The 23351-nt window shown below is 38.2% G+C and overlaps 3 protein-coding genes, 1 long non-coding RNA gene and 1 pseudogene across 4 annotated transcripts; 4 read left to right on the top strand and 1 right to left on the bottom strand.

The window, feature by feature from the left end:
- The first annotated feature begins 977 nt into the window (after positions 1 to 977).
- LOC145492397 (uncharacterized) lies at positions 978 to 19290 on the top strand. The gene is made up of 4 exons (XM_081471842.1): positions 978 to 983; positions 1268 to 1366; positions 2521 to 2641; positions 18501 to 19290. The coding sequence occupies exons 2-4, from the start codon at positions 1291 to 1293 to the stop codon at positions 19285 to 19287; spliced, it is 984 nt and encodes a 327-aa protein (XP_081327968.1). The 5' UTR covers positions 978 to 983; positions 1268 to 1290; the 3' UTR covers positions 19288 to 19290.
- On the top strand, positions 5692 to 6601 carry LOC145492411 (uncharacterized; annotated as a pseudogene).
- On the bottom strand, positions 10527 to 11332 carry LOC145492565 (uncharacterized). Its single transcript, XM_081472008.1, has 2 exons — positions 11141 to 11332; positions 10527 to 10964 (listed from the first exon to the last, which is right to left on the bottom strand). Exons 1-2 carry the CDS (start codon positions 11327 to 11329, stop codon positions 10632 to 10634), a joined length of 522 nt encoding a protein of 173 aa, XP_081328134.1. The 5' UTR covers positions 11330 to 11332; the 3' UTR covers positions 10527 to 10631.
- Positions 11580 to 16639, top strand: LOC145492671 (uncharacterized). The gene is made up of 7 exons (XM_081472081.1): positions 11580 to 12863; positions 13236 to 13421; positions 13568 to 13726; positions 13944 to 14666; positions 14989 to 15071; positions 15239 to 15380; positions 15687 to 16639. Exons 1-7 carry the CDS (start codon positions 11606 to 11608, stop codon positions 16637 to 16639), a joined length of 3504 nt encoding a protein of 1167 aa, XP_081328207.1. The 5' UTR covers positions 11580 to 11605.
- Positions 19291 to 20749: 1459 nt separating the features above from the next.
- On the top strand, positions 20750 to 23131 carry LOC145493656 (uncharacterized). The gene is made up of 3 exons (XR_014050148.1): positions 20750 to 20762; positions 21790 to 21922; positions 22700 to 23131. It is a non-coding gene; the product is annotated as an uncharacterized LOC145493656 (long non-coding RNA).
- The last annotated feature ends 220 nt before the right edge of the window (positions 23132 to 23351 follow it).

The following is a 23351-nucleotide window of genomic DNA, read 5'->3' as shown; positions in this document are numbered from 1 at the left end:
TCTCTAAAGACTGAAAGTCAGGCAGTTTGGCCACTTTCATCTCTCTTGTCCATGACTACTTTAAATGTATAAATATTGAAAGTTCAGCTAAATGGAAATGAAAAGACTTGAATAACCTACAACATATTAACGTATCATCCCTTAAGCTTAAAAATTATTTTTTTATATATAATTTTTTTCTTCCCCTTAAGTTCCAAAAGTTCCCTATGCCGTGGAATTGTCAAAAAAACACCAAATCCCTTTTTGCGTGGTAAACGAGATATCCAGGTCTTTAAATATATTCTAGCCATTCTCTCCTTTTCCAAAATTTAATCTCTCCAGAAATGTTTTCAGTGAAAAATATCTGGTGAACATGTATACATCTTCATAGACTTGCGGAGTTTGCTTGAGATAAAAAATTATCAGAAGTTTCTTTTTGAGTGCTTTAGTATGTAGTTTTTGCAAAACGGAAGCTGATGACAACAGAAAGGTTGCAACTTGCAAAGCAGCACACCAGCTTTATGTTCAAAATGTAAGATTGTTACAACAAGGTGTAAACTATTTTAAGTCTTTTTACTACAGACCTTGATCGCTAGTTTGAATGACAAAAGAGCCCTAATCAGAGACCGGACAAAAACCTCAATGATCTGTGTTTATGAATGCTTTTCGAGAAAAACTGATTTTGCTCAGCCATTAATAGGAGCAATGTTATTTTCACATTAATTACCATGGATTTAATAGCATATTTAACACAGATTCGTCTCAAAACTTTTAAAGACACTTTTGCAATGCTCATAAAATTGATGTAAATCTAATTTTAACTATGACTTAATGACAATCAAAATTGAGATTTGTATCAGGAAAATTTGAAAAGCTAGTGATGGCCGTTGATAATGATGCTCAGAAAGCGAAAAGCTGGGACGGAATTTATCTGACATCATGAAATGTCACTTCGTGAAGTGTATTTGAAGCCGTTTTTCTCAAAGACATCAGGAAGATGAAAGGTGAGCCAACATGTGCCTTATTAGTCCATGTCTTTCACAACAAAAAGCTTTGAACTACAGAAATATAGGCATTACATGAGCATCATTTTGAATAACTGCTTTGAATATTTGATCGGATTTACGATGCTCCTTTCTAAAAAGCGTTAACTTGAAAACTTTAATGCACATGGTTGATGCAGCCATCGAGTCAGACACAAAAGTACATTTGTATTTATAGTGATCGTTTATTCAATCTGTAAAAGTTAACACACAGTCCTATGGTTTACATTTTATCGTGACTACAGCGCTTGCTTCTTCCATTTATTCCATGAGATCATGCTCCAATTCTGGCACTGATACCATGATCGATGGGAATTGCATGACAAGACGTGACATCACATCACGTAAGTTGTATTTAGGTGTAAATCAATGCCAGTATGACTGATCTTTTCAGGAAACATTTATTGTAAATATGCGAGTCATAATAAATTTGTTGTTGTTGTCGTTTTGTGCAACGTTTCTTTTGCAACATTAAAATCAATTTCAAATTTGACTACTTTAGAACTGTTTGAATATTTGTTGCTGTATACTCTCATTGACTTTTCTTATTCCTTAATGCATCTTTCGGCATTGCAATAATGGGTGATCATGATCTACTTGAACAAATTAAAACTGGAAAATCAAACCTGGCCAAAGCTATAATGTCAGGAGACAAAGATCTGATTGAAAAGGAGGGTTTTTTGTTACCAAATTATCTGATAAGGTTTCATCATTGGAACAATCTATAAGTAAAGAAATGTTGATAAAGTTTTATCAGGTGTTTATTTGTAGATGTGTCCAGCTGTATGCCTAGGCTACAGTTTCTTCTTTTTGGAAAAGTAATACTATGCTAGTCCAGTCACTGTACTCTCCCTTTTTTGAGTTCTTGATAGGGGTTGAAATCAAGCGTGAGAAGACAATGTGTCGGATAACTTGCATGCACACACTCAAAACAAACCAAATACTAATGACTGATAAATGTGCTTGCTAGTGTTAAATTTGCTTGCTTATTTTTGCCATCAAGCGTCTACAAGAGAACTAAATCTACGCGTCAAAACTGGTCATTTGAGAAAGGACTGCGACTCAACAGTGACAAGATGCAAATTAAGAGATTTCAGGATTAATTGCATGATTCAAAGTTATTGGTAATTGTTTAACGTTTCGCCTGCGCAAATGAGCACGTGCACCTACACAACATAAAAGATTTCTCTCAAGCCAAGCTCGACAGCAAAAAAACATGCTCATTTTTTCTTAAACAAGCACCGTAAGGTACCTTTTTTATTGCATTAAATTAGTCTATAATTTATTGCCTTTCCACTGAATGAATAAGAAAAAATTTTAACATCAGGTAAAAAAATTATTGCCAAAAACGTTTACTTACCCTTTCACTCGTAACCGAGCCTTGCTACCCCTAGAAGATGCACCTTCATTTAAGCTCAATCTTAGTCACACTGCCTCTCAATTCCCAGTGAACCATACTAAAAATGACACTTTCTCAATGATTTTTTTCACCTTCCAGTCTCCTTCCACATGCATTTGAAGGACTTCGTTGTTATACTCGCCCTAATCCTCGCTCGGAATTACAAGAGAATGCCTGGAATGCGCACATTATCAGCAGTCGCAACGCAACAAGGAGTAAGGTGACCCCCATCTTTTCTTTCATAATTTTAATAGGAACAGTATTCTCAATAACTGAGAAAAAAATAGGAGAAATCTATGGCAAATGAAATAAGTGGCAAATGAAATAAACTCTACAGAGGGAGACATAATGGGGTCAACAGCGCATGTCCAAATTATCTTTCCTTTAAAATATAAAAAAAAGCAGGGTATTTGAAGATATATTTCCTGGGAAGTAGATGAATAGAGTCAAAGAAAGTCAAACTCTGCGTGATATAACATGCTGCATTGAAAAATAATAGAGATTATTTGCAGCACGTGGAGATTACCAAAAGTCACCTAAACAACCGTATTTGTCAGCATTGTGGTGCGAAAAAAGCACAGTGACCCCCTCTTTTTATTACGTTTTTAATATATCCTTGTCCTGTAACAACAGCATACCAAGTTTCATCGCAAAGCTATGTGGGTTCTTTTACTGGGGAAATCACCTTAAGGTTTGCTTGTGTTCCTGCTTTAGTAAATGGCTGCTTAGTGTAATTGGTAATCTGCACGCGCACCTTTCCAAAAGTGCTGTTACACGTTTCTTTTTACTTTTTTTTTCTGCGGATCAGGAAAAAATGAGAAAGCAAGCACATGGAAGTTTTCCTGGGCTCTTCCTTCTCGACCAATAGTTGAACCCCTATATTAAGGGTATGAGGAAGTGAGCATGGATTAGACTATAATGTTTATGCGAGTGAATAATCCACTAGGAACGTAAACAATGCAAGTACAGGTTAGGTCTTTACTAAGACCCCAGACTGAAAGGAATCCGGCCATCGGGGCTCAAGACAAATAAGCATCAAGTTAAGGCATCAAGTGAGCCCAAAAGCGAACACAAGCGTAAGGTTCTGTAGGCAAGTTCAAGCAAAAGTACAAAGTTCACATGCCTTTCTTGTATGTGCATTGTTCAAACATGACCATACTAACATAGCTAGTTAAAATTGATGCACATGCCTGTAAATTTTTGTTTTGAACAATGCACATGCAAGACACCTTAAGTGCAAGGTCTGAGCCTTGAACGTTTTAGGCATCACTCTGACCACCATTAAAGCACTTTGAAAGTGCTATTTACTATTTATCAAACTCCAGCCGCGCATAACAAAATCTTTATAATTATTTCCTGGCCTTGATTTGTTGCTTACATTGTACTACACCTTCTGCTGATAAATGGGGAAATCCATAAGTTGGGCTTTCAAATCCAGAAACTTTCTCCATACCGTACAAGATCTTAGTATGCCCTGTATATCCTTGATTATGCTGCTCCAGACTGGTGTCCCTCTTAGTCAGACATTCTAATGCTTGAAAAAGTTCAGATTAGCCGCTGAGAAAATCACGCCTTAAACTTAGCTTTGCTTTATCTTCCTGAATAAATTTCATTGCTGATGTTGTTGTTGTTGTTGATGATGATAATGATAACAAAACCAAGCAAACATTTGCTCCATTGACTTTTTACACTCTAACTCAAACAAGTTCTACATCTTCTTTCTCACATTACAGCGGAGATGTGAACTAGATAAAATTAACACAGAATGCCTAGGTAATAGCATGTAATAAACGGGATGACATTGTCGTGAAAATGGAGTATGAAGATTACGAAATTCCATCTACTTCAGGAGACAGTAAAGACTCTTTTAGTGATGGTTGGGCAGATCATAGAAGTGAAGATAAAGAATATGACGAAGATGTAGATAACCGTGAATCTGTTAAGTTTATTAGCCAATGTAAGAAAAAAATGGTGAAGACATGTGCAAAAGCTTGACAGCAAAGAATGTTCAGAGGGAAAGGCCTGCAGGTGCCCACTGAAAAATTGTAAAGCAGAAGTCATAGGCATCCCTCAACACTTAAGAGAGGTTCATGACTGGAGCAAAGACATGGCAAGAAAGGTAACATCAAGGTATGGCGTGAGAAAAAGTTTTGAGCCGAAACCTAAGAAGTCGGATTCAAGTCATGGCAAAAAGAAATACACTGACTATCACCATCACTGAGCATGTCCAATTCAAGGTGCAAATCAGTGGTTAAGCGCTTATCAGGTCATATATGCCAAGTTCATGGGGACATCCCCATAGGGTCACCACTTTACAAAAAGATTCTGAAGGGAGCTTGTTCTGCTAAAACTGGAAACCGTCAGAACAAGTTAAATGTGAATAAAGAGGTGACGAATGACGCAGAACCTTCAGAACGACCCTCAGCTGATGAGGAGTATGCCATAACGGAAGCTGCAGAAGAAGCTTATTCTTCAAATGTAGAAGAAGAGATACGTGTGATGTCCTCCTTTTGCAGCTGGTTGCAGTCTGCATATGGTGGTAGAAAAGACAAGAAACTATCCAAGCAACATGGCTTGCAGTTGCTCCGTATTTTGAAGACAATTGACCCCTTACAGCAGTTTCAGTCATTGTTCAACAAGACCCTTCTTGGGTACACTTTTTTGAAGCAAGCAGAAAAGAAGTATACAGCTGATACTATGAGGGCATATCTTCTCAGTTTAAGGCATTTGTGTACTTACGTGATTGCAGAGAAACCTGCAAGTGTGGATGTTGATCCTGTACTTCTTTGCCAAATTCAAGAGAAAGCACGACTTTGGTCCATGTCATTTAGAAAGGATAGTAAACGGAGGCATCTAGAGAAGATGATGATCTTCAATCTAGTGACCCCTGAGCAAATCAACGAATATGAATGCAGTGAGGTAGCACGGAGTGCTATTGCATATCTAGAACACCTCAGTGAGACACATTCTTTACAAGTTAATCAGTCCGTGTACACGATTGTTAGAAATTTTATTCTCCTTGAAATCACCTTTGCAAATATGCACCGTTCGGTTGTTTCGGCAAATATGACGATGCAGGAATACGAGAAGGAAAGAAAGTAGAGGATAACATGGTCATAAGCATCAAGGAACATACTGGCAGATACTCACGGCCCGGCACGGGTAGTGTTATCATCCTCTGTGTTCTCATATTTAGGATTGTACATAAATGAACTGCAACGCCATGTTGTAGAGTCCTCCAATGAGGAGTATGCCAGTAACAAAGCCCATATGTTCTTGTCTTGGAATGGTGGCAAGTTAGAATCTGGCCAAGTCTTCACTGCTATCAATTCAGCATGGAGAAAAGGAGGAATGCAAGGGCATGTTACATCAACTTTGTTTTGCAAGTCTGCAGTCACCAATGTGCACACGAGCCATACAGAAATGAAATCAGATCTGGCCGACCTCATGGCGCATAAAGAGACCATCGCTCAGAGATTTTACTGCCTAAAAGAAAATGAAAAAGCGTGTCTCCAAGCCGCAAACTGCCTTTCTCATATTATGAAATCATCTGAACCAGACAAAGGTATAAAATGAAAAGAGCCAACTTCCAAGAGTTCTGATGACGTCATTTCAACAGCTGCTGACAGGGATGCAGCCGATGGAGTACTTAAGGAGCACTTGTTGTGGAATGAGGAAAACATTACCACCTTAAAGGATGTCTTTTCTAAAGAAATTGAAACAAAATCACCAACCATGGCAGTTGTCAAGGACAAGATTCAAGGCCATCCTACACTGTCATCTGGAACTGAGACAGGTGTATGATAAGGTTTGCAGTGACAACAAGACCAGCTACCAACATTCAGATATGGATGACCACCGACCCTCAGCTGAATTGCCTGAAGAAAGTGACACTTTAGCTGGCAAAATGTCCTGCTACTTTTCAAATGAAGAGAGCAGTGTATCGATGGTGCTTCCATCAAACTCAAGCTATTTGACTAGGAATATCTTTACTGATGATCACAGGAAATACCTTCTTAAAGTATGTGGCAGCATGGTGAAATCAGGCGTCATTTCACAAATTGTGGTCAAGGACTTGCTTAGCAAAGATGAGGAAGGCAAAGAGTTGTAACATGAGTTCACCATAAAGCAATTAATTAATCGTTTGAAATACGAAAAAAGGTTAAATTGTCAGAAATGAACCAATAGTGCAACTTGCCAAACAACGCACATTTGTATGTCTTTGCTTGATCTTAAATCAGATGATTATCACACGAAACCACTACTACCTGCAAGAGAACTCCTACATTGTTGTTATGTTTTCCATTTGTTTGGTTTCGTTTCAGGTGGGAAGATTATTTGCCACCACTCAGAAAGTATATAAATGCAAAATCACACCAACTAGAAATGACCACAGAGAAAAAAATTAAGTGGTCCACTCGACTTCGTGACCAAAAATAGTTTTCCTTCATTTTATGTCAGTGAAAAGGGTTTGGCACATATAAATAAAAAAGCAATTAATTATTTTCCAATTCCTTATTTTTGCTTTGCTACAAGCGAAAATTGAATTTTGGCTGAAGTGAGGTTGCCAACCGTGATCAGACAGGTGAAATTCACCAATTTTGTAAACCATGCTACGTCCCCTATAATGCAGCTCACGGAATTTCGTTTTCACACGAATTCTAAGGAACATTCATTAGTTTGACTAACAAAATATGGAAACTCTTTGGAAAATTCTAAACTTACTAGCGAGGCTGGAAGACACCCTACTCTGAGGCCTTTGATCACATACTAAAATTTAGCCAAATTTGAGAGAGAAAATCTCAAAAGTTGGGTCTAAATGAAGGCTAAAAAGCACATCTCAGTAAATTTCTTACCTTAATAAACCGTTCTATAAGTTCAAACCGGTGGGTATCTCCTTGCATCGCACGCGAGATCAGATTAAAATCTCCACAGTCAGTGTATTTACATAACTATCGCTCGTGACAAAACTCATTTGCATAACCCTTGTGCTCAGTGAAAATACTTCTTCCGCCTTTCAGGTTCGTTTGTTGACCTTCTGAGTAGTGGTAAATAGCTTCCTTTAATACTTGCATAAATTGTAGGTCCAGGTTTGAGGTAAAGATGTAGTTGAAGTAGATCAATTCTCAAGACTTGCAAGAATCCAAAAGTAAATAATAGCGGTTGCACAATTTGGCGGTTGCCGAATTCCCAATAAATCATGCTGCAGAAGTATCACTGGGAGAACTTGAAGAAAGTCAAAAGTTCCCATTTATTGTTGAGTGGCAAATGAGTCCCGTACTACTGGGAGCTGCAAAAAGGAAAATGTTTATAAGGTAAGCTTAATTTAGCTTAATTTCAAAAAATACCAAGCTCTGATCGGTTGATCACTGGGAATGCGAACGACACGCTCAAATGGAACTGTGTTTTCGGATAAATGGGCCTTACCTGACTTTCGTTTTCTACTCGATGTTTCAGTGCCATTCCGCTATCGTCCTTAAAGTTTGTGAGTAAACTAACTATGATCAATCCGCTCAACATTTGACTTTCTTGAATGTTGCTTTTGTGACAATGTCACACGCAAACACAGGGACCCCATGTTCGCAAATCGTGTTAGACTGTATCGGGTATTGTAAAACTCGATATCCTAAAAATGTTGCGAGTAAAATCTAAATTTTAAGTTCAAAATAAACAAGAACTTAGCTCAATCATTTTCTTTAGACGTCCATAATTTACGGCTCCAACTTGCAAATTGAGGGAAAATAGTTTATTTTCAGCAAGCTGCTCGATATTAGATGTCTTGTATTCTGCCATGCCCGTTTTTCCTGACAACTTAGATTAAGCGGGTATAGGTGAATGTTGTATTAAAGGGAAAGTATATGGGTTTGTAGGTTGTCACAAAGTTCCTTAAATTCATATTTTTCCCTTTCAAAAAAATAAAGAAAAATTAAAGAGAAGAGAAGACACCTGATTGTAGGTTAGAGTTGGAATGAGGGGGTTTTTCCCGGGGCTAAAATATCAGTCAGTTGATCTTGCCTCGTGCAGGTCACTTTTGCTTAAGGGAGGAGAAGGTTGGAGAGATGTTCGTGTGCCCAAAGCATCAAGGCCGCCTGGGAAAATACTGGTACTGCACTAAAAGTGTTTTTCAGCACCCTGAACCTTAGGGCAAACTTGAAGGAGTGAAAGGAGACCGTCTTTTCAATGTACGGCTTGCTAAAGATGTCTTTGATGTTTTTGGGATTAAAATTCCAATCAGATCACGTGAGGGACCGTTCATTTTTTAGGGGATAGGGGGGGTTGGTGGGATTTGGGGGGGCCACGCGAAAAAAATGGCTTCAAAGGGGGGCCACCCCAAAAAATATGAAGAAAAAGGGGGGGTCAAGCGAAAAAAAAGCGATGAAAAAGTGGTATGAAGTTTTCATAAATTGATGAGACATTCTCCTGCATTTTTCACGAAATATAAACATCTTTAATATTCTGAAACAGTTTCAAAGTAAGAAGAAAAATTCTTAGCAACGTTTATATCAATAAAACTAACTACAAATAACAGCGCTTCAACAGTAACAGGTTTTTGATTGGTGAAATGTTGTTCTAGCGACTATTAAACTGCTGAGATCGTTTTCTTACTTTTAGTTGCAAAACAAAACTACCACAAAAATTTCGTGCTATACGGCACTTTTTAATGCCTTAATATAGTTCTGAATAAAACTCTTAAAAACATTGCTTGTAGCACATTCAACACAGTGGAGAAATCAGTGGAGTACAGTTCACTGAAATAAGGTGTCTCCTTCCTCTTCCTCCTCGGCATTCTCTTCTTCCTCCTCGACATTCTCCTCTTCCTCTTCGTCGTTCACATCCTCCTCTTCATCATCATCTTCCTGTTCACTCGGATCATCCGTGCGATAATCTTCAGGATGCAGGATGCAGTACACCCTGTTCCTAACTTCTGGCTCAAGATTGGTGAGTATCCTGCTTCCTGCCGCATTGCTAAAATAGTTTGTTTGCAGTAGGTAAGCAATTAATTTTGCATCCCGTCTAAACAGCATTGTTGCCACAGCTTCAACGTTTATGCACGCTTCAGGGATTGTCATGGAAGGGGGATAAAGAAGACAATTTGGACGCTCTTTGTCAAGGGGATTTGCAACGCAGATGTGATAACGCGACGAATGTTGTTTTCTACCCGTTTGCGTTTTCTGTTCTTTGATTTCCGGCGGTTTTATTTTAATTTGCTTTTCCTTGATACATAGTTTCCTTGAAGGCCCTTGAAGGTACGTTCAAAGGTCTTCTTCTTTTCTTCGAGGGTTTCTATTTCCCGTGAAACCTTTAACTGCTTCGCCTCAACGCTAGCGATGTGCTTCACATTGAAATAGTGGTGGAATTTCTCGCCATGCTTCAGAGTAATGCCATTGGCCTGGAAGAGCGTGGAGTGATGATCTTTCAGATTTTTTAACAGACCATTCAGTTTCTCAAAGGCCTCTTTTTGTTTTGTTATAGCGTAGTTCAATTTTCGTCCATCACTAGGCTTTAACTGGTAGTCAGGTTTTAACAACTCTCCTGATCTCTCTGAGAAAGCGTCTATCCCTTGAAAAGCGGCCTCTTCTGACATCAAAAAATCGAATTGCCTTGATCGTTCAGCAGTAAATCGCTTTTTTAAGGATTCATCGCTTTCACCAGCCTTTCGCATCTTTGAGAGAGCTTCCTTCATGATGGACATGTAATACAGTGATCTTTTGCCTTTTGGATTTGCAATGAAACCGAGACTTGTTTTCTGAAGACTCTTTGGGATGGCTGTATCATCAGAGGATGAAGAGCTTATTACCTGCAAGAAAAATAGGCATTCAAATTATGATGCCATTTAAAATACGGTAACAGTTGTAATTAACGTTTATAGTGTCAAAAACTCATGAGACTCTCGTGGTGTGGTGTTTTAGGATTATACCATATTAAAAGACATTTAGTAGTAGGAAAATATATGAAAGCTTCTGATGAAATGCATGCGGCATGCACATCAGTGTAGAAATCACATAGCACGTGAATATATAAACAATAAGGTAACACGTAACTTACAGTACCGTCTTGTACAGCTTCAATGGTTGCTCGCTGTAGTAAGAATTGTTTCTTTATATGGCTTTGGAAAGTTCCTTTGGAATGCCATTTGCTTCAGCAAGGGTCACAGAATTCTAAAAAGAAAACAAAAACTTTTTAGACATCCGTTTTTGTGGTGAGCATTTTTATACTCGTAGTTTATAACACCCGTGATAAACAGGGTGCGACGAACACATCAAAGCAGACAAATGCTTTTGCAAGATATATATAAAAAGTCTTTGATGAACAAATGAATCATGAAAGTATTTTTTAGCTTCTCCGGCATTTCTCATTGCACACTTCTGCAAGACCTTGGATTCCGGGCCAACTAACGTAAACTGTCTGGCAGTGCCCCCAGGCGGTGAGGATGAGTACTTACTCATGTCACAGCTGTCACAGAGCAGAATGGAGATTGCGTTACTACAAGACTGGCATGTGCACGACTGGAGTGCTTGAACTTTATGCTCCTTCAATGCTCCCTGTGAATATTCAGAAGAAAACAACAAATTGGTGAAGTGACACGATACTGACTGGCGGAAAAATGTTCTAAGTGAAAGAAATGCCAGGCTAAAACGTATTCGGGAGACGGCTATCATTGATCAAACGTGTCTGCAACGTATAGGCTGTAAACCAACAACGACAAAAACAGAATTACCTTCGAGTGAAACACCCCATTGCAGGATTCACAATACTTCAGCTGGCACTCGCCGCAGTAAAAGGTGGACTGCTCCTTTTCACACTGATCACAGATTCTGTGAATCGAAAATTCCTTATTAGCTACGGATATTAAAGTACAAAACAATAGAATATCAAATTCAAACAAAATGAAATACCTCCAATCCATTCTCGTGATACTTTGATCTTTCAGTGTCCTGTCCGAGGCCGAGGTTACCTTTTTACCAAGTGAGTTCAGACTGCCACAAAAGTTCCGAAAAGGTCAAACCGGAAGTGCCATGGTATATTTCTATTTTTAAATATAAAAGAAACAAACAGATCTCTTTGTCTATTGTTCCATCTATTGTTCCTGTCCCCAAGGCTGCGTTCCCATTGTCCAGCAGAATAGGTGCAGGACATTTTGTGTCCCCATACATGAAGTACCTATCCCTGTTGGAAATCCAAAATGGTGGATAAACACGAGGGTTCCGATGATTTCCAAGTTGAAAAAGGGAGATCATGGACACACAGACGATCGGAGATTCGAAAGTGCAGTCAAATTAGAGAAAATGTAAGGATCTCTTTGCAACCACTCGATGTTTTCGAGGTCGCCAACCGCCTTGCTGGTATTGCAGGGGATAAAAAAAATTCGCTCGTTCGAAAGGATCGAAAAGTGGTCGGACTGATCCATGTGCTTGATGAGCTTACAGCAGTTGATGATTCAAGTTCCGGAAAATTTAAAGGAATCTTGCATTTTCAAGAAACATATGACCTGTTTTGCGGCGCATTTGAACCGGAATTGCCCGTTCCGGACCGAAGCAACTTCAGAGATGAACTACTCTCCGCAGAAATTGGACTACCTGTGACTTTATTTACATGGAATAATAGCAGCTACATTGTCCTTAACCCAGAAAGGTGGAACATTGTAACGTTGATAGATGTTTTTTGTGGGAAAAGTAATGACAGCAAATCAAGCAACAGGTTCGATTTGGACGCAGGATCGTTGCATGCCATCTTGGACTCGATGGAAACAGAGTATGATAAATCAGTTTTGCGCGCCATTTTTGCTGCTACTTCTTCACGCTCTGAGCTCTACGGTTTAGGCCTGAAACCCGATGCTGCTATTAAAAATTTGGAAAGAGTGCTTGCAGTATCAGAGGAGGTGGAAAATGCAGTAAGTGCTGGAAAAGATATGACCGTCTTGGCGTTGAAAGAGAGAATAACAAAGCGAGAGAATGAAATGGCAGAATTAAACTCTTCAATTGAGAAGTTACGTGACATTCGTGCTGACAGTAGGCACATTAAAACAATGGAAGAAAAGGTGACAGTATGCAGTGAAAACCTTAGAAGTCTACAAGACATCCTTGAATGCAAAGACAAGTATTCTGAACAAAAGTTCAATGCAGCTGCTCGAAGAAGGGCACAAAATCTAGTAAATGAAAACAGACTGAGAAACAGAAAAGCTGGTGCTGGGGTAAAGAGAAAGCTTGATGATATTGACGAGGAGCTAATAGCAAAAGCTATTGAACAGAAGACAACAGTGCATGGAAGAAGACATGACATGGTACTGTACTACCATAAGCGAGTGAAGAGAGACGACTTGCTAAACATTGCAAACTATAACCTTCTGGAGCGTGGAAAACACATGATCAAGTCTGCAACAACAGTGTACAACCGTGCAAAGCCAAAGAGGATGAGATCACTGCAAGCTAACAAGCACATAGGTAATTTGGTATTATTTTGTATTGTCTTCATCAACTACATAAAAATAACAAGTTAAAATGTCAAATAGCATAATAAATTACAGCATGCTGTGTGACAAAATTTATATTGACAAAATATTCAAATCCCATTTGCAGAATAAACCTTGTTGAATGATGGTTCTGAAGTACAGATCATTTTTTGTCTTCTTTTAGAGTTTTATACAGACATTTATTTCAAGGCCTGCTGTTTTCTATTTTGGTACATAGGTGATAATATAAATACACACATATATAAAGATAATAATTATGAACTTTACTTTTGAGTGGTGAAATATTGTCCTTATAAAGTGGAGGAAATTTAAGTATAACTTCAATCTTTACATGTACATGTAGGAAGGGGACTGTTTTGTTCCAAGAAGCCTCCAAAGACAGAGGAATCAGAGAACCTGTTGACCCACCATCAGCAGAAACTAGTAGATCTTGCAAAGCACCACCTCTTTGGAGACCCTGAAGAACACCACAAATATGCTGTCAATATTAGTGCCGATGACAAAGCTTACATCCGTCCAGAAACATCAGGTAATATTGTTTATGTTTTAGGTTCAATATTTCTTTGGCTGTCAGAGTCCCTGGAGCTTGCTAAATATGAAGATGAATTTGACCTGTTTTTAATTAGAACATTTTTGGTTTAATATATGCTCTATTTCCTTTTTCTCTATACTAAGTTGGGATGGATGGAACCAAGCACCAGTCCTTGTTTCAGCCTAAAGAAGAAAGTGGTTTGAGTACTAGAGCTCTTCCCAGCCATGACTTTTGTGATGCTCGTTTGTATGTGACACCCTCAGCATACCGGTTCATGTCCCATCAAGTGAAAGAAGTGGATGGTAAGTTGCATAATTACTTTAATATTTTATTACAAGGAACTTTAGGAGTGCTTCATACATGTAAATCAGCACTTTGTAGTGAATACAAGAGGCTGTAGCAAAAGAGTAATTTGAATTGTCTTTTTTAAGAACTTTTAGAGATCAAGTCAGCAAAGCATGAACACTGGAATTCTTTCTGGAATGCTTACATCTATGTTGTTTTTCTTACTCTATATAGGCAAGGAGAGAATGATTCTTAAAGATGACCATTCAGTGGCGACTGTCCACCCGAAACACTACGTTGGAAGTAGTGGGAGTGTCTGGGCCTCAGAAAAAGTGTTTTTGCATTGGAAACACCCACATTTGTATGAAATTGAGGGCTCACCATTTGATCCTTTACTGCGTAAATTCACAGCGATGGTGCGGGATCATCTGGTCTATTTCAGTGACAGCACTGAAAAAGGAGATGTGAGCTGTGTAACACAACACAACGATTGCCAGTTCCGTGCTTATGAACAATCGCGAGCAGAACATGCAGTATCAGGAATCGTTACAGCAACTGTAAACTGGAATCAGTTCAAAAGTAAATTAAATCCAGAGCAAATTGCCACTGGGAATGAAATTGCTGATTGTATTGATGCTTTAAAGTCAGAATTTGAAATACTTAAATCAAGTTTGTTGAGTTTGACAACTACCAAAGAAGCATTATGGCAGAAGTATAAACATGCCATTGAAAAGTGCAAGTGGTTAATCCATGAGATGAAAACAAGAGGATTGCCAGTTAGTGTCTGCCCATGTGTTTTGCTGCACACTGATAAAGGTCCTGGAGTGTCAGTCACTAACTATGAAGTAAAATTTAGAGATGCTGAAATAGCTAGACTTTATGATGTGGACTGGCAGATGAGAGTTCACTATGCTGTCAATGATCCCTGCCCAGCTGAGAGGACCAATGCTTGCATAGGTACATGCATTAAATGACCATTATTTATAGGTGTGAACAGAGTAGTAAATATATTTTTCTTTTTTCAAATTACAACTTAGTACAGTGTACAGTGTATGACTTAAAAATGTGCTGTGACTATTGCAGTGCCTTACACGACATTTACAACTATTGGTGGATACATTTATTTCCCTTCATAAAGAAAAATATGTCTCAATTTTATTGTTTCCATGTTATTGGTAGTTATATTGTCAACAGTAAGAATTGCTGTATAAATTGTACTCATCCATTTTATCATCACCCAACTTACTTTAATGTCTTTAAATTCTTTTAACATTGACAGGTGATGCTCTTGCAGATGGTGGGTCCCTTCCCTTTAAACATTTTGATCCATTTGAAGGAGTCAATCAGGATGATCTTGAAAAGGTACTTTTCAGTTGTGAATTCTTTAACTATAAATGAATATTGCTTCTTTGAGGCCACTGAAATATTGAAATTTTATAATATGAAAAAGTATGAGTTTTTAAATAGATTTTTAAATAAATTTTTAACTGATGGTACATGTACATGTAATTCTCTGTAAACACCTGTAGATTTCAACTGAAGAGTTACATAGCCGTGAGGAACAGGCTGTCGAACAGAATGTTTGGCACTGCTGTCAAGAAGTGTGTGATCGCATTGATGAAGCACCAGGGCCACATGGATACATGTCAGCCCATGTGACACCCAGACCAGGTAACCAAGCAAACAAAATGTGCATATTGAAAATTGAAATCATTTGGACATGCCACAGATGCTAAAGTTATTTGATTTTAATAATATGTTTTGTAATAATTAATTTGCAACATTTGAAACATTCAAAACTGTTTGTTTAATATGATGTGTGCTTATTAAATGTACTGCATGGTATTATAATGAAAACATTACCAGAATATCGATAGATGTGTAGATTGAATATACTTTAATAGTAAGTCTATGTTTAACTTTTAAACTGTATTAAATTTGCTATGGTAAAATGGCTCTGTTCTTTGATATCCATAGATTTCCAGTTCTTTCAAAACACATCTTACTTGGTACAGTACCACAATGCAGGAACGAGGAAAGACTGTGTTCCAGGCCATAGTTACTTCCACAAGATAGAGCGGTTCATGAGTGAACATTATGAAGAGGGTGAGAACTACAGGGAGTTTCTGAAGTTTTCATGTCAAGGAGAGGTAGGTCGAGTTTGTTCTGTTTGTTCTGAATGGGCTGGACCACCCATGGGAAGATGTCCTAAACCATATCCTGACCATTCTTGCCTTCCGGAGTACCACTACCTTCCTTACCAGCAGACTTCAAATGAAGGGTGTGAGGTAGATGATTGGCAACCAAGAGTGCAGTTAAAGAAACAGCATGCCAGTGGTACAGTGGTTTTAACTGACCCTGAGAACGTTGTTGCATTTGCAGATAAGTTCATTGTCAAGGTAAAGTTTGTTGTCGATCATCTTCACCATCTTGAAGTGATGGAGTTTAAAAGGAAGAAGAGAATGGAGGAAAAGGCAAGGGAAAGTAGAGAGATAAAAGAAAAGTCATATGAGGATTATCCTTGGGCTGATCTATGTGAGGATGCAGCCAAGCTGAGAAAGCTCCGTGTGCCGGAATTAGATAAATATCTAAAGCACCATGGACTGAAGCAGCATTTCAAGAGCAGCAAGGATGAAAAAGTGAAGGCCATTGTAAGACATTCATGTTTGCATCCGATGGGGAATCCTCTCAGAACTGGTCAAACTGGTGTGAGAGAACAAAATGACAACAGGGGTGATAGCAGTGAAGCAAGTGATCGTATGAATGAAGAGTACGAGAGTGATGACACTGACCCTGAGGAAGATGACTCCAATGATGTCATCCTGGCATTCATTGCTGCAGACGAGGAAGATGCAGACGAGCGGCCAGTTACAACATGCTCAGGACGAGCAATAACTAGAAAATCTGAAATTGACTCTTCATTCTTTTGAGAAATTTAGATGAGCAAAACAGCTTTCTTTGTAGATTTGTAAATATTCACTTGTCAAGTGAAATGTAACAGTTAATATGACATCAAGATACGTGTAGTGGCATTTGCATGTATTAATCTATAAAATACCAGATGTAACTTTTTTCGAGGTGGCCAGGTTGGGGGGGGTCATCCCCCAAAAAATTCCTTTTGAGAGGGGGTCATGCAAAAAAATTGGCAAGCTGGGGGGGTCATTCAATTTCCCACTGACACTCCCCCAAATCCCACCAGCCCCCCCTATCCCTTAAAAAATGAACGGTCCCTGAGTATCAGTTTAATTCTGGAAGAAGCTTTTGTTTATTATAAAACTAGCACAACCATAAGATTATTAGAGGGTATTCTATGCTGCCGCGAAAAAAAGAACAAAACAAAACAAAACAGAAAGAACACCTGATCGCAAGTTCAACTGTAATATTTCTTGGTCGCTTAAAAAGTCATCAAATGTAATCAAATTAAATCAAGCAGCCAAGGAATTTTACCTTGACCCACGACTGCAATTTCGCAAAACCAAAGCCCTGGTGTTAAGAAAGAAATAAAAAGAACAACTCTCAGAGCAACCACGAATAATGTATCTTTGAGATGCTCGCCTTAACAAGAGTACAGCTTTTTTATATTAAACAATGTGTTTCGTGACTAAACATTGGCATCATTCCGAAAGCGATGGCACGCGATCAGGCTGCCCGTGCAAAAATGTTCTTCGTGTGGAAAGGGTGGAGAAGGGTGAAGAGAAGGGGAAAATGGTATCCCTGGCAAAGACGATTTAAGGCAGGGTTAGGTTACGTTTGACGTTAGGAAAGCGCAATGAGAGAAAAGCTCTGTATCAGTTACTTTTTCCAGTCCCTCTCCTCTTGCGAGTTCATATACCATACTTTCTTGGTTAAACACCAAGTCCCAAATAAATGCTGGGTCTCCAAGGTGGAGTGGGCGCAAGTCCCTGTCAAAAACTAATAAATTCCAAGTTCAGGGTACATTTCTGGCCTGCGATAATATAAACTGGAGCAAATTGAAAAGTCAGAAATATATTAAGTTTATCTTGTACTTTGTTTATTCACATTTCCTAATGGTGTATGTACAGTAGAGAACAATCACTTTTCTACATGAATATTTAGCCATCTGTAACAGCTGTAGAAAGCTGCACAGTAGCAAATTGAACAGTGAATGGCTTTGGCTGAGGACACCGAGGAAAGTGGACGTGTGGAAGATGAATATCATGGTGTTGTAACAGAGTTGACAAGGTACTAAAAATGTTGCTAATGGTAAAATCTGACGAGAAACGATTGGGCCCCTTAGATTCCTTTTCGGAATGGAATGAGGAATGAGTCAAGCAATTTGCGGAATGAGTCAAGCTTTCCTTATTGGCAGTTAGCTGGTATAACTGGGGAACATGTTCACGGTATCGAGGAAAAGGTTGTTGTTATTCATCGTTGCAATAATAAAGTGTATTATCATTTGTCTCACGATGTTGTCACTTTAGATGTAGATCACGACGATTCGACTGCTTACTGCTAGTCTTCTTCAGGCTATAAGGTCGACTGATTGCACGGTATCATTTATATCACAAAGGTCGGCTGTGATTGGGGCATTTCGATCCTCCTATTGTCCCATACTTCCGGCGAGTAGCTGTTCCCTCAGTGGTCTGCTGTTGTACTGTTCTCCTGTTGTTGTGTTTTTTGATTGTGGGCATCCATGCTTCAGGAATTTCAATTCCACTATCCCTGTTGATGTTATTAGGGTGAAGTCTTATGTGAATAAGTGGAATTGAAATTCCTGAAGCATGGATGCCCACGATCAAAAAACACATTTTTTTTTTGCTGTTGTTACAGGAAAACCAAAGAAGAGACAAGCGCCGCGATTGAAAGTTGCTTTGCATCTCCAGAATTAGAAAGCCATAGTAAAGATCCTCTTTGGACTCCTGGACAATGGCGTGAAAGGGAATCTGGGAGCTCGTCAGATGATGATTCTTCAGCTGAGAAAGATCGCAACGCACTACAAGTCTACAATGAGGCGATATCGAGCATTGCATTGCTCACAGATACGACAGTGGAGCCACTTACTTTCAGGCTTGTGTCTGAGTGGGACTTGGCCATGGCAAATGAAAGAGCTTTATGTCTGGATCAAGTACACAAAGCATGTCGTGCCGTTTGTAGCGTTATCGCCCCAAGAGATAGTGAAAAGTTGCGGCAAGCATTTCAGCAGTCAGCGTCAGGAAACGTGTGCCCGGATGACTTACAGGCACTAATAGTCGTGTACAAGAATGCACCATCAAAAAATCTAAAAACCCAGATTCTTAGCCTTTATGCTTCTCGTTATTCAGTCAGATTCTTAAAGAAAATGCACGAACCTTCTGAAAAACTGAGCAACCGACAAATTAAGAAAGCAAGGGCGCATGCCAAGAATGTGGGAGTGGGGTTCAACGTTGAGAAACTACCGAGCCATAGAGTCCGAATAGACTTAGTGAAGCTTGATCACTTTCTATCTTTTGTAGACCAGCCATATTTCTACCAAGATGTTGCCTACGGAACGAGGACAATAAAACTTGACTGTGGAGAGTGGCTTGTTATGCCCAATGTCGTCAGAATTGTTGGAAGGTCAACAATGATTGAACAGTAATGCAAACATCCCCTGCGAAATAAATTCCCAGTAGTCTGGGAATTCCTAGGAATTCCAAGTTATTCCAAGACATGCAAATTATGCTTTATCCAAGACCTTGGAATTTCTGGGAATATTTGGGAATAGTGGAAGTATGACTGGGAATTATTGGGAATTCCTAGGAATTCCAAGTTATTCCAAGCCATACAAATTATGCTTAATCCAAGACCTTGGAATTTCTGGGAATATTTGGGAATAGTGAAAAGTATGACTGGGAATTATTGGGAATTCCTAGGAACTCCTATTATTTCCCAGACTGTTTTAAAAAATGTGTTTGGAATATCTAGGAATTTTTGGGAATAGCTAAAACACATGAAATATTGTTGGAAATTTCTATAAATTTCTCAAAATGTCAAAATTAAAGATGAACTCAGTGCATGAATCAGTTTCTGTGAATTAGTGAAAATCAACACGATCATTTCTCTGGAGTTCCATACCTTTTTATTGTTCTCAAGCTCCAAGATAATTATTTCAAACAAATGTACATTAATTCCAGTTTAAGTCTGACAACTCAACATAAAACTATAGCACTGATAACATTGCCTTTTAGATCCAACGTGATTTGTTAGTGTATAAGTGCCCGTATGGACCCTTAAATCAAACACCCAGAATTTAACTGATAGAAAAATGGATGCTCTTAGATTTGATAAATAGATTAAGCAAACAATTCTGTCAGCATAAATGAATATACATTATTTACAATTTCAATAAAACCAAAAGTATATATATGCATGTATATATTTAATATAATTGTAGATTCACACACATACCCATCACAGCCCACTGTTGAACAATTTTTGACTTGATCCTTTATGACTTAAGGAAAAAGAAGAAGACATCTCTCACAGATGTCATAAATGAAAAGCTCAGTTTCCACACACTTGCTGTACATTTGTAAAACTGTACTGTGACATTCTCTGGACAAATTACCAGTAGTTTCACTAAAACAAGGATATCTTTAGCAGCCTCTCATTGTCATACAATGTCTTGAAATTAAGGCCAGAATAGCCATACAGGCATATTCTTTGGCAGAAAAATTAATGTTTTTTCTTGGGAACCATTAGTTTCACTTTCATCAGGGGAGTCCAGTGAATGGCCATCAGTGTCAGAGTTCTCAATTTCTTCATAGGAGTCGCAACTGAAACTTCAACATCATTACCTGAATCACTGTCTGTGGACAAATCTGAGTTGTTGTGTATTACATCAATTGGTGTTTCTGTAGTCTTTTCAGGTATAGGCAACTTGGTTTCATCAAATGCTTCTGTGAAGCTTCAATTCTTGCATAAAGGTTCACTCCATAATCCATCAGTCATCCACAACATTTTTGCCAACAGCCATCTCACTCAGGTGAGCCGAAAACTCTGAGGTCTTCTGTTCATGTGCTGGAAATGATCTCCAAGAAAAAGGGATGCAAGAGAGGGAGATGACGTCAACTGGTCTGTGAAGACTGCTTTAAGCAATTTATGTGGTCGAATCTTGTAGATTTTGGTATGGGTATAGTGGGATCATCAATATGTTTCTTGCATTTCCTTGTCCTCGTGGCCACTTTAATTCATGACACAACAAAATCAAAAGAATCAAAAAGATTATGAGTCAGTGGGAAACAGATAAATAACTGACATAAATAAATGACAGTGCAAATAAAAAAACCTACATCTTGATGCATTGAAAAGACTATAGATCTCATATCATGTTAATCCTTATAAATAATTCAAAGGAAAAATGACAAGCATTGCAAATTTATACTTGCTGCATTGTGCTGACTGGGTTTTGAAACACGTGGGCTCTCAAAATAGATTTGGTGGACTAATACAACAAGCTTAAGCTTATTTCGCAGAATTTACCTCGGTTCCTCAGGTCGATCTGAAACCTTTTAGGTGAATTTCGGCCTTTAGGGTTTTTAAAGAGCACACAATGCATTGCTTAGTTTGATTTATTTACAATTATAGCTCATCACAACAGAAAATCCCTATAAAATTGGATTCCTTACCTTTGCAGTGAACTTGATTTAAGTGCCTCATGATCCTTTGTTATCTTGACAACCATCGAGAACAGATCAACCAGTTAAAGTACGTTCCATTTTCCTCCTTGATTTCTTCGTAAAAAGTTTGTGTAGTTATTTCCTTTTGAAGCAAGACCCATCTTTCAGAAGACCACCAAAACAGCGTGGAAAGGGAAACAGACTTGCAATCGAAAGCGATTGGTCCGGCAACCTCGTTGCCAGTCTCTCTCCTTCTTCTCTAGTTTCCATTCTCTCCTCAACTGATCAACTGAACCAATCACAGCACGCGAATTTTCATGTGACTATCCTGGTGACTGAACGTGACAAAGATCGTGTTATTCATTCTCTTTTGGCGCCCATCTTTGAATTCAGCGTTAACGGTTGATCGCTCGTGCGTTTTAGTAGATTTCACTTCCAAAATTATATCAAAATGGTTTTTGCGGCGGTCCTGTGATCGGAAGAAAACAGCGTGAGTGTCATTAACGAGAAACAAGTTATTCTTGGCGAAGATTTGGAGTTAAAAGAAAGTATTCCTGTGGATGTTTCAACGGGGAAAAATTCGAAGGGCAGATTAGCCGTATACAGAATTATTTGGTGAGTAATCGAATTCAAGTAACCTTATATTATACAACGTAAATTCTTGTATTTAGACAAAAGCTTTTGAATGAACTTTATCATCACGAATCATACACGAGTGGGTCACTCAGTCATGGCATGAAATGAATTCTGGCTAAAGCAGAGTTGAAACAATTTAGGTTACCCAGAGTGCGTGCCTGAACAATTTGATTTGCGAGGAACAAGTCGTTTCTCTCGCCTCACTTGTTCAAACGAAATAAATATAGCAGTTCTCTCTGATCCCAGTCATAGTTCTTGACAAAAACTCCAACGAGGCAGCCACAGTGTGCATGAGTTTGATGTCTCCTGTGTGTTTCAGCCTGACTGTATGGCAATCCGTGTTGATCTTCAATTTTTGTCCATCTGTATATTCTTTTGTGTTTACTCTATTATTTACAGTGTAAATGTTCCTTTAATGTTTTAAGTGTCTTTTTTAATATTTCTAATGTCTAAATTTGGCTAAAAACCGTGATATATATACAGTGTATCCTCCAATTCGAGAGTTGTTGATACACTTATAGAAGAAGGAAACCCTTGATTTAATCTACTGTAGGCACAAGATTTATGTAACATATTTATCAATAGTATACAAGCACCTTCACAATTATCAAGTCTTCTCTTTTAACATTTCAACCAGCTTACAGTCAGGTCTTAATTAGCTGCATGTATTAAACTGTGAGCACATAAATATTTGGATCTGTCTTACAGTACCTCATATATATCGCAATGTAATGTATTTTTTTAATTTTGTTTTAGGTGTCATACAACAAAGATGAACATGAAGAGGCTAGCTGTTGACACCCTAATTAGAGGGCAACAAAAGAAGCTGTGGAATCAACAGAAATAACTGAACAGCAGCTAAGTTTGCCCAAACTCAGCCTTTTTTTTATTTTAAGGATTGTTTCAGTTTTGTTCTTATCATTGATTCCTTACATTCATGAAAATCCAGATTTGTTCCACATAATAACAATAATTTAAGCTAAAATCTTGTGTATGGAAAATTGTTGGATTTGTAAACCAAAAAAGTAAGTAGATTATCTGAAAAAGTTCTCTTTTTATCAAACATGTAAAAGTTTGACCTTCATATCTGTTTTCAGTTTTACTTTTTACTCTTGATGTAATGAAAAAGAAACAGGATAATTATTCTTATGTTTAAATTCATGAAAGCCAATGTAATAAACCATTGATTTAAAACCTGTTTGAGGTGATATCAGTGACTTTATTTGCTATTTTAATGCTGGACATTAATCATCAAAATTTTGTCTGCCCTTCAAATGATACAAAATTCCCAGTTTTTCTCAGATTTTCCAAAAAAAATTCCAACCTATTCTCAAAAAATCCTACAAATTCCAAGTTATTCTCAGAAATTCCTAGGAATTTTTTAGAATTTTAAGGAATTTCCAAGGTG

This window comes from Orbicella franksi, chromosome 7 (assembly GCF_964199315.1).
Source record: "Orbicella franksi chromosome 7, jaOrbFran1.1, whole genome shotgun sequence".
Classification (NCBI taxonomy): Eukaryota; Metazoa; Cnidaria; class Anthozoa; order Scleractinia; family Merulinidae; genus Orbicella; species Orbicella franksi.
The sequence above is the reverse complement of the archived record's forward strand: the minus strand, read 5'-3'. Positions and strand labels throughout refer to the sequence as shown.

Bases quoted from the DNA above. Each gene is read 5' to 3' on its own strand.
- LOC145492397 (XM_081471842.1), top strand. From the start codon at position 1,291: ATGAGATCATGCTCCAATTCTGGCACTGATACCATGATCGATGGGAAT. The intron at 1,367-2,520 runs GTAAGTTGTATT...TTCACCTTCCAG, and splicing joins AAGACGTGACATCACATCAC to TCTCCTTCCACATGCATTTG. The intron at 2,642-18,500 runs GTGACCCCCATC...CTGTTGTTACAG, and splicing joins GCAACGCAACAAGGAGTAAG to GAAAACCAAAGAAGAGACAA.
- LOC145492565 (XM_081472008.1), bottom strand. From the start codon at position 11,329: ATGGATTGGAGGTATTTCATTTTGTTTGAATTTGATATTCTATTGTTT. The intron at 10,965-11,140 runs GTAATTCTGTTT...GAATATTCACAG, and splicing joins ATGGGGTGTTTCACTCGAAG to GGAGCATTGAAGGAGCATAA.
- LOC145492671 (XM_081472081.1), top strand. From the start codon at position 11,606: ATGGTGGATAAACACGAGGGTTCCGATGATTTCCAAGTTGAAAAAGGG. The intron at 12,864-13,235 runs GTAATTTGGTAT...ATGTACATGTAG, and splicing joins GCAAGCTAACAAGCACATAG to GAAGGGGACTGTTTTGTTCC. The intron at 13,422-13,567 runs GTAATATTGTTT...CTCTATACTAAG, and splicing joins CATCCGTCCAGAAACATCAG to TTGGGATGGATGGAACCAAG.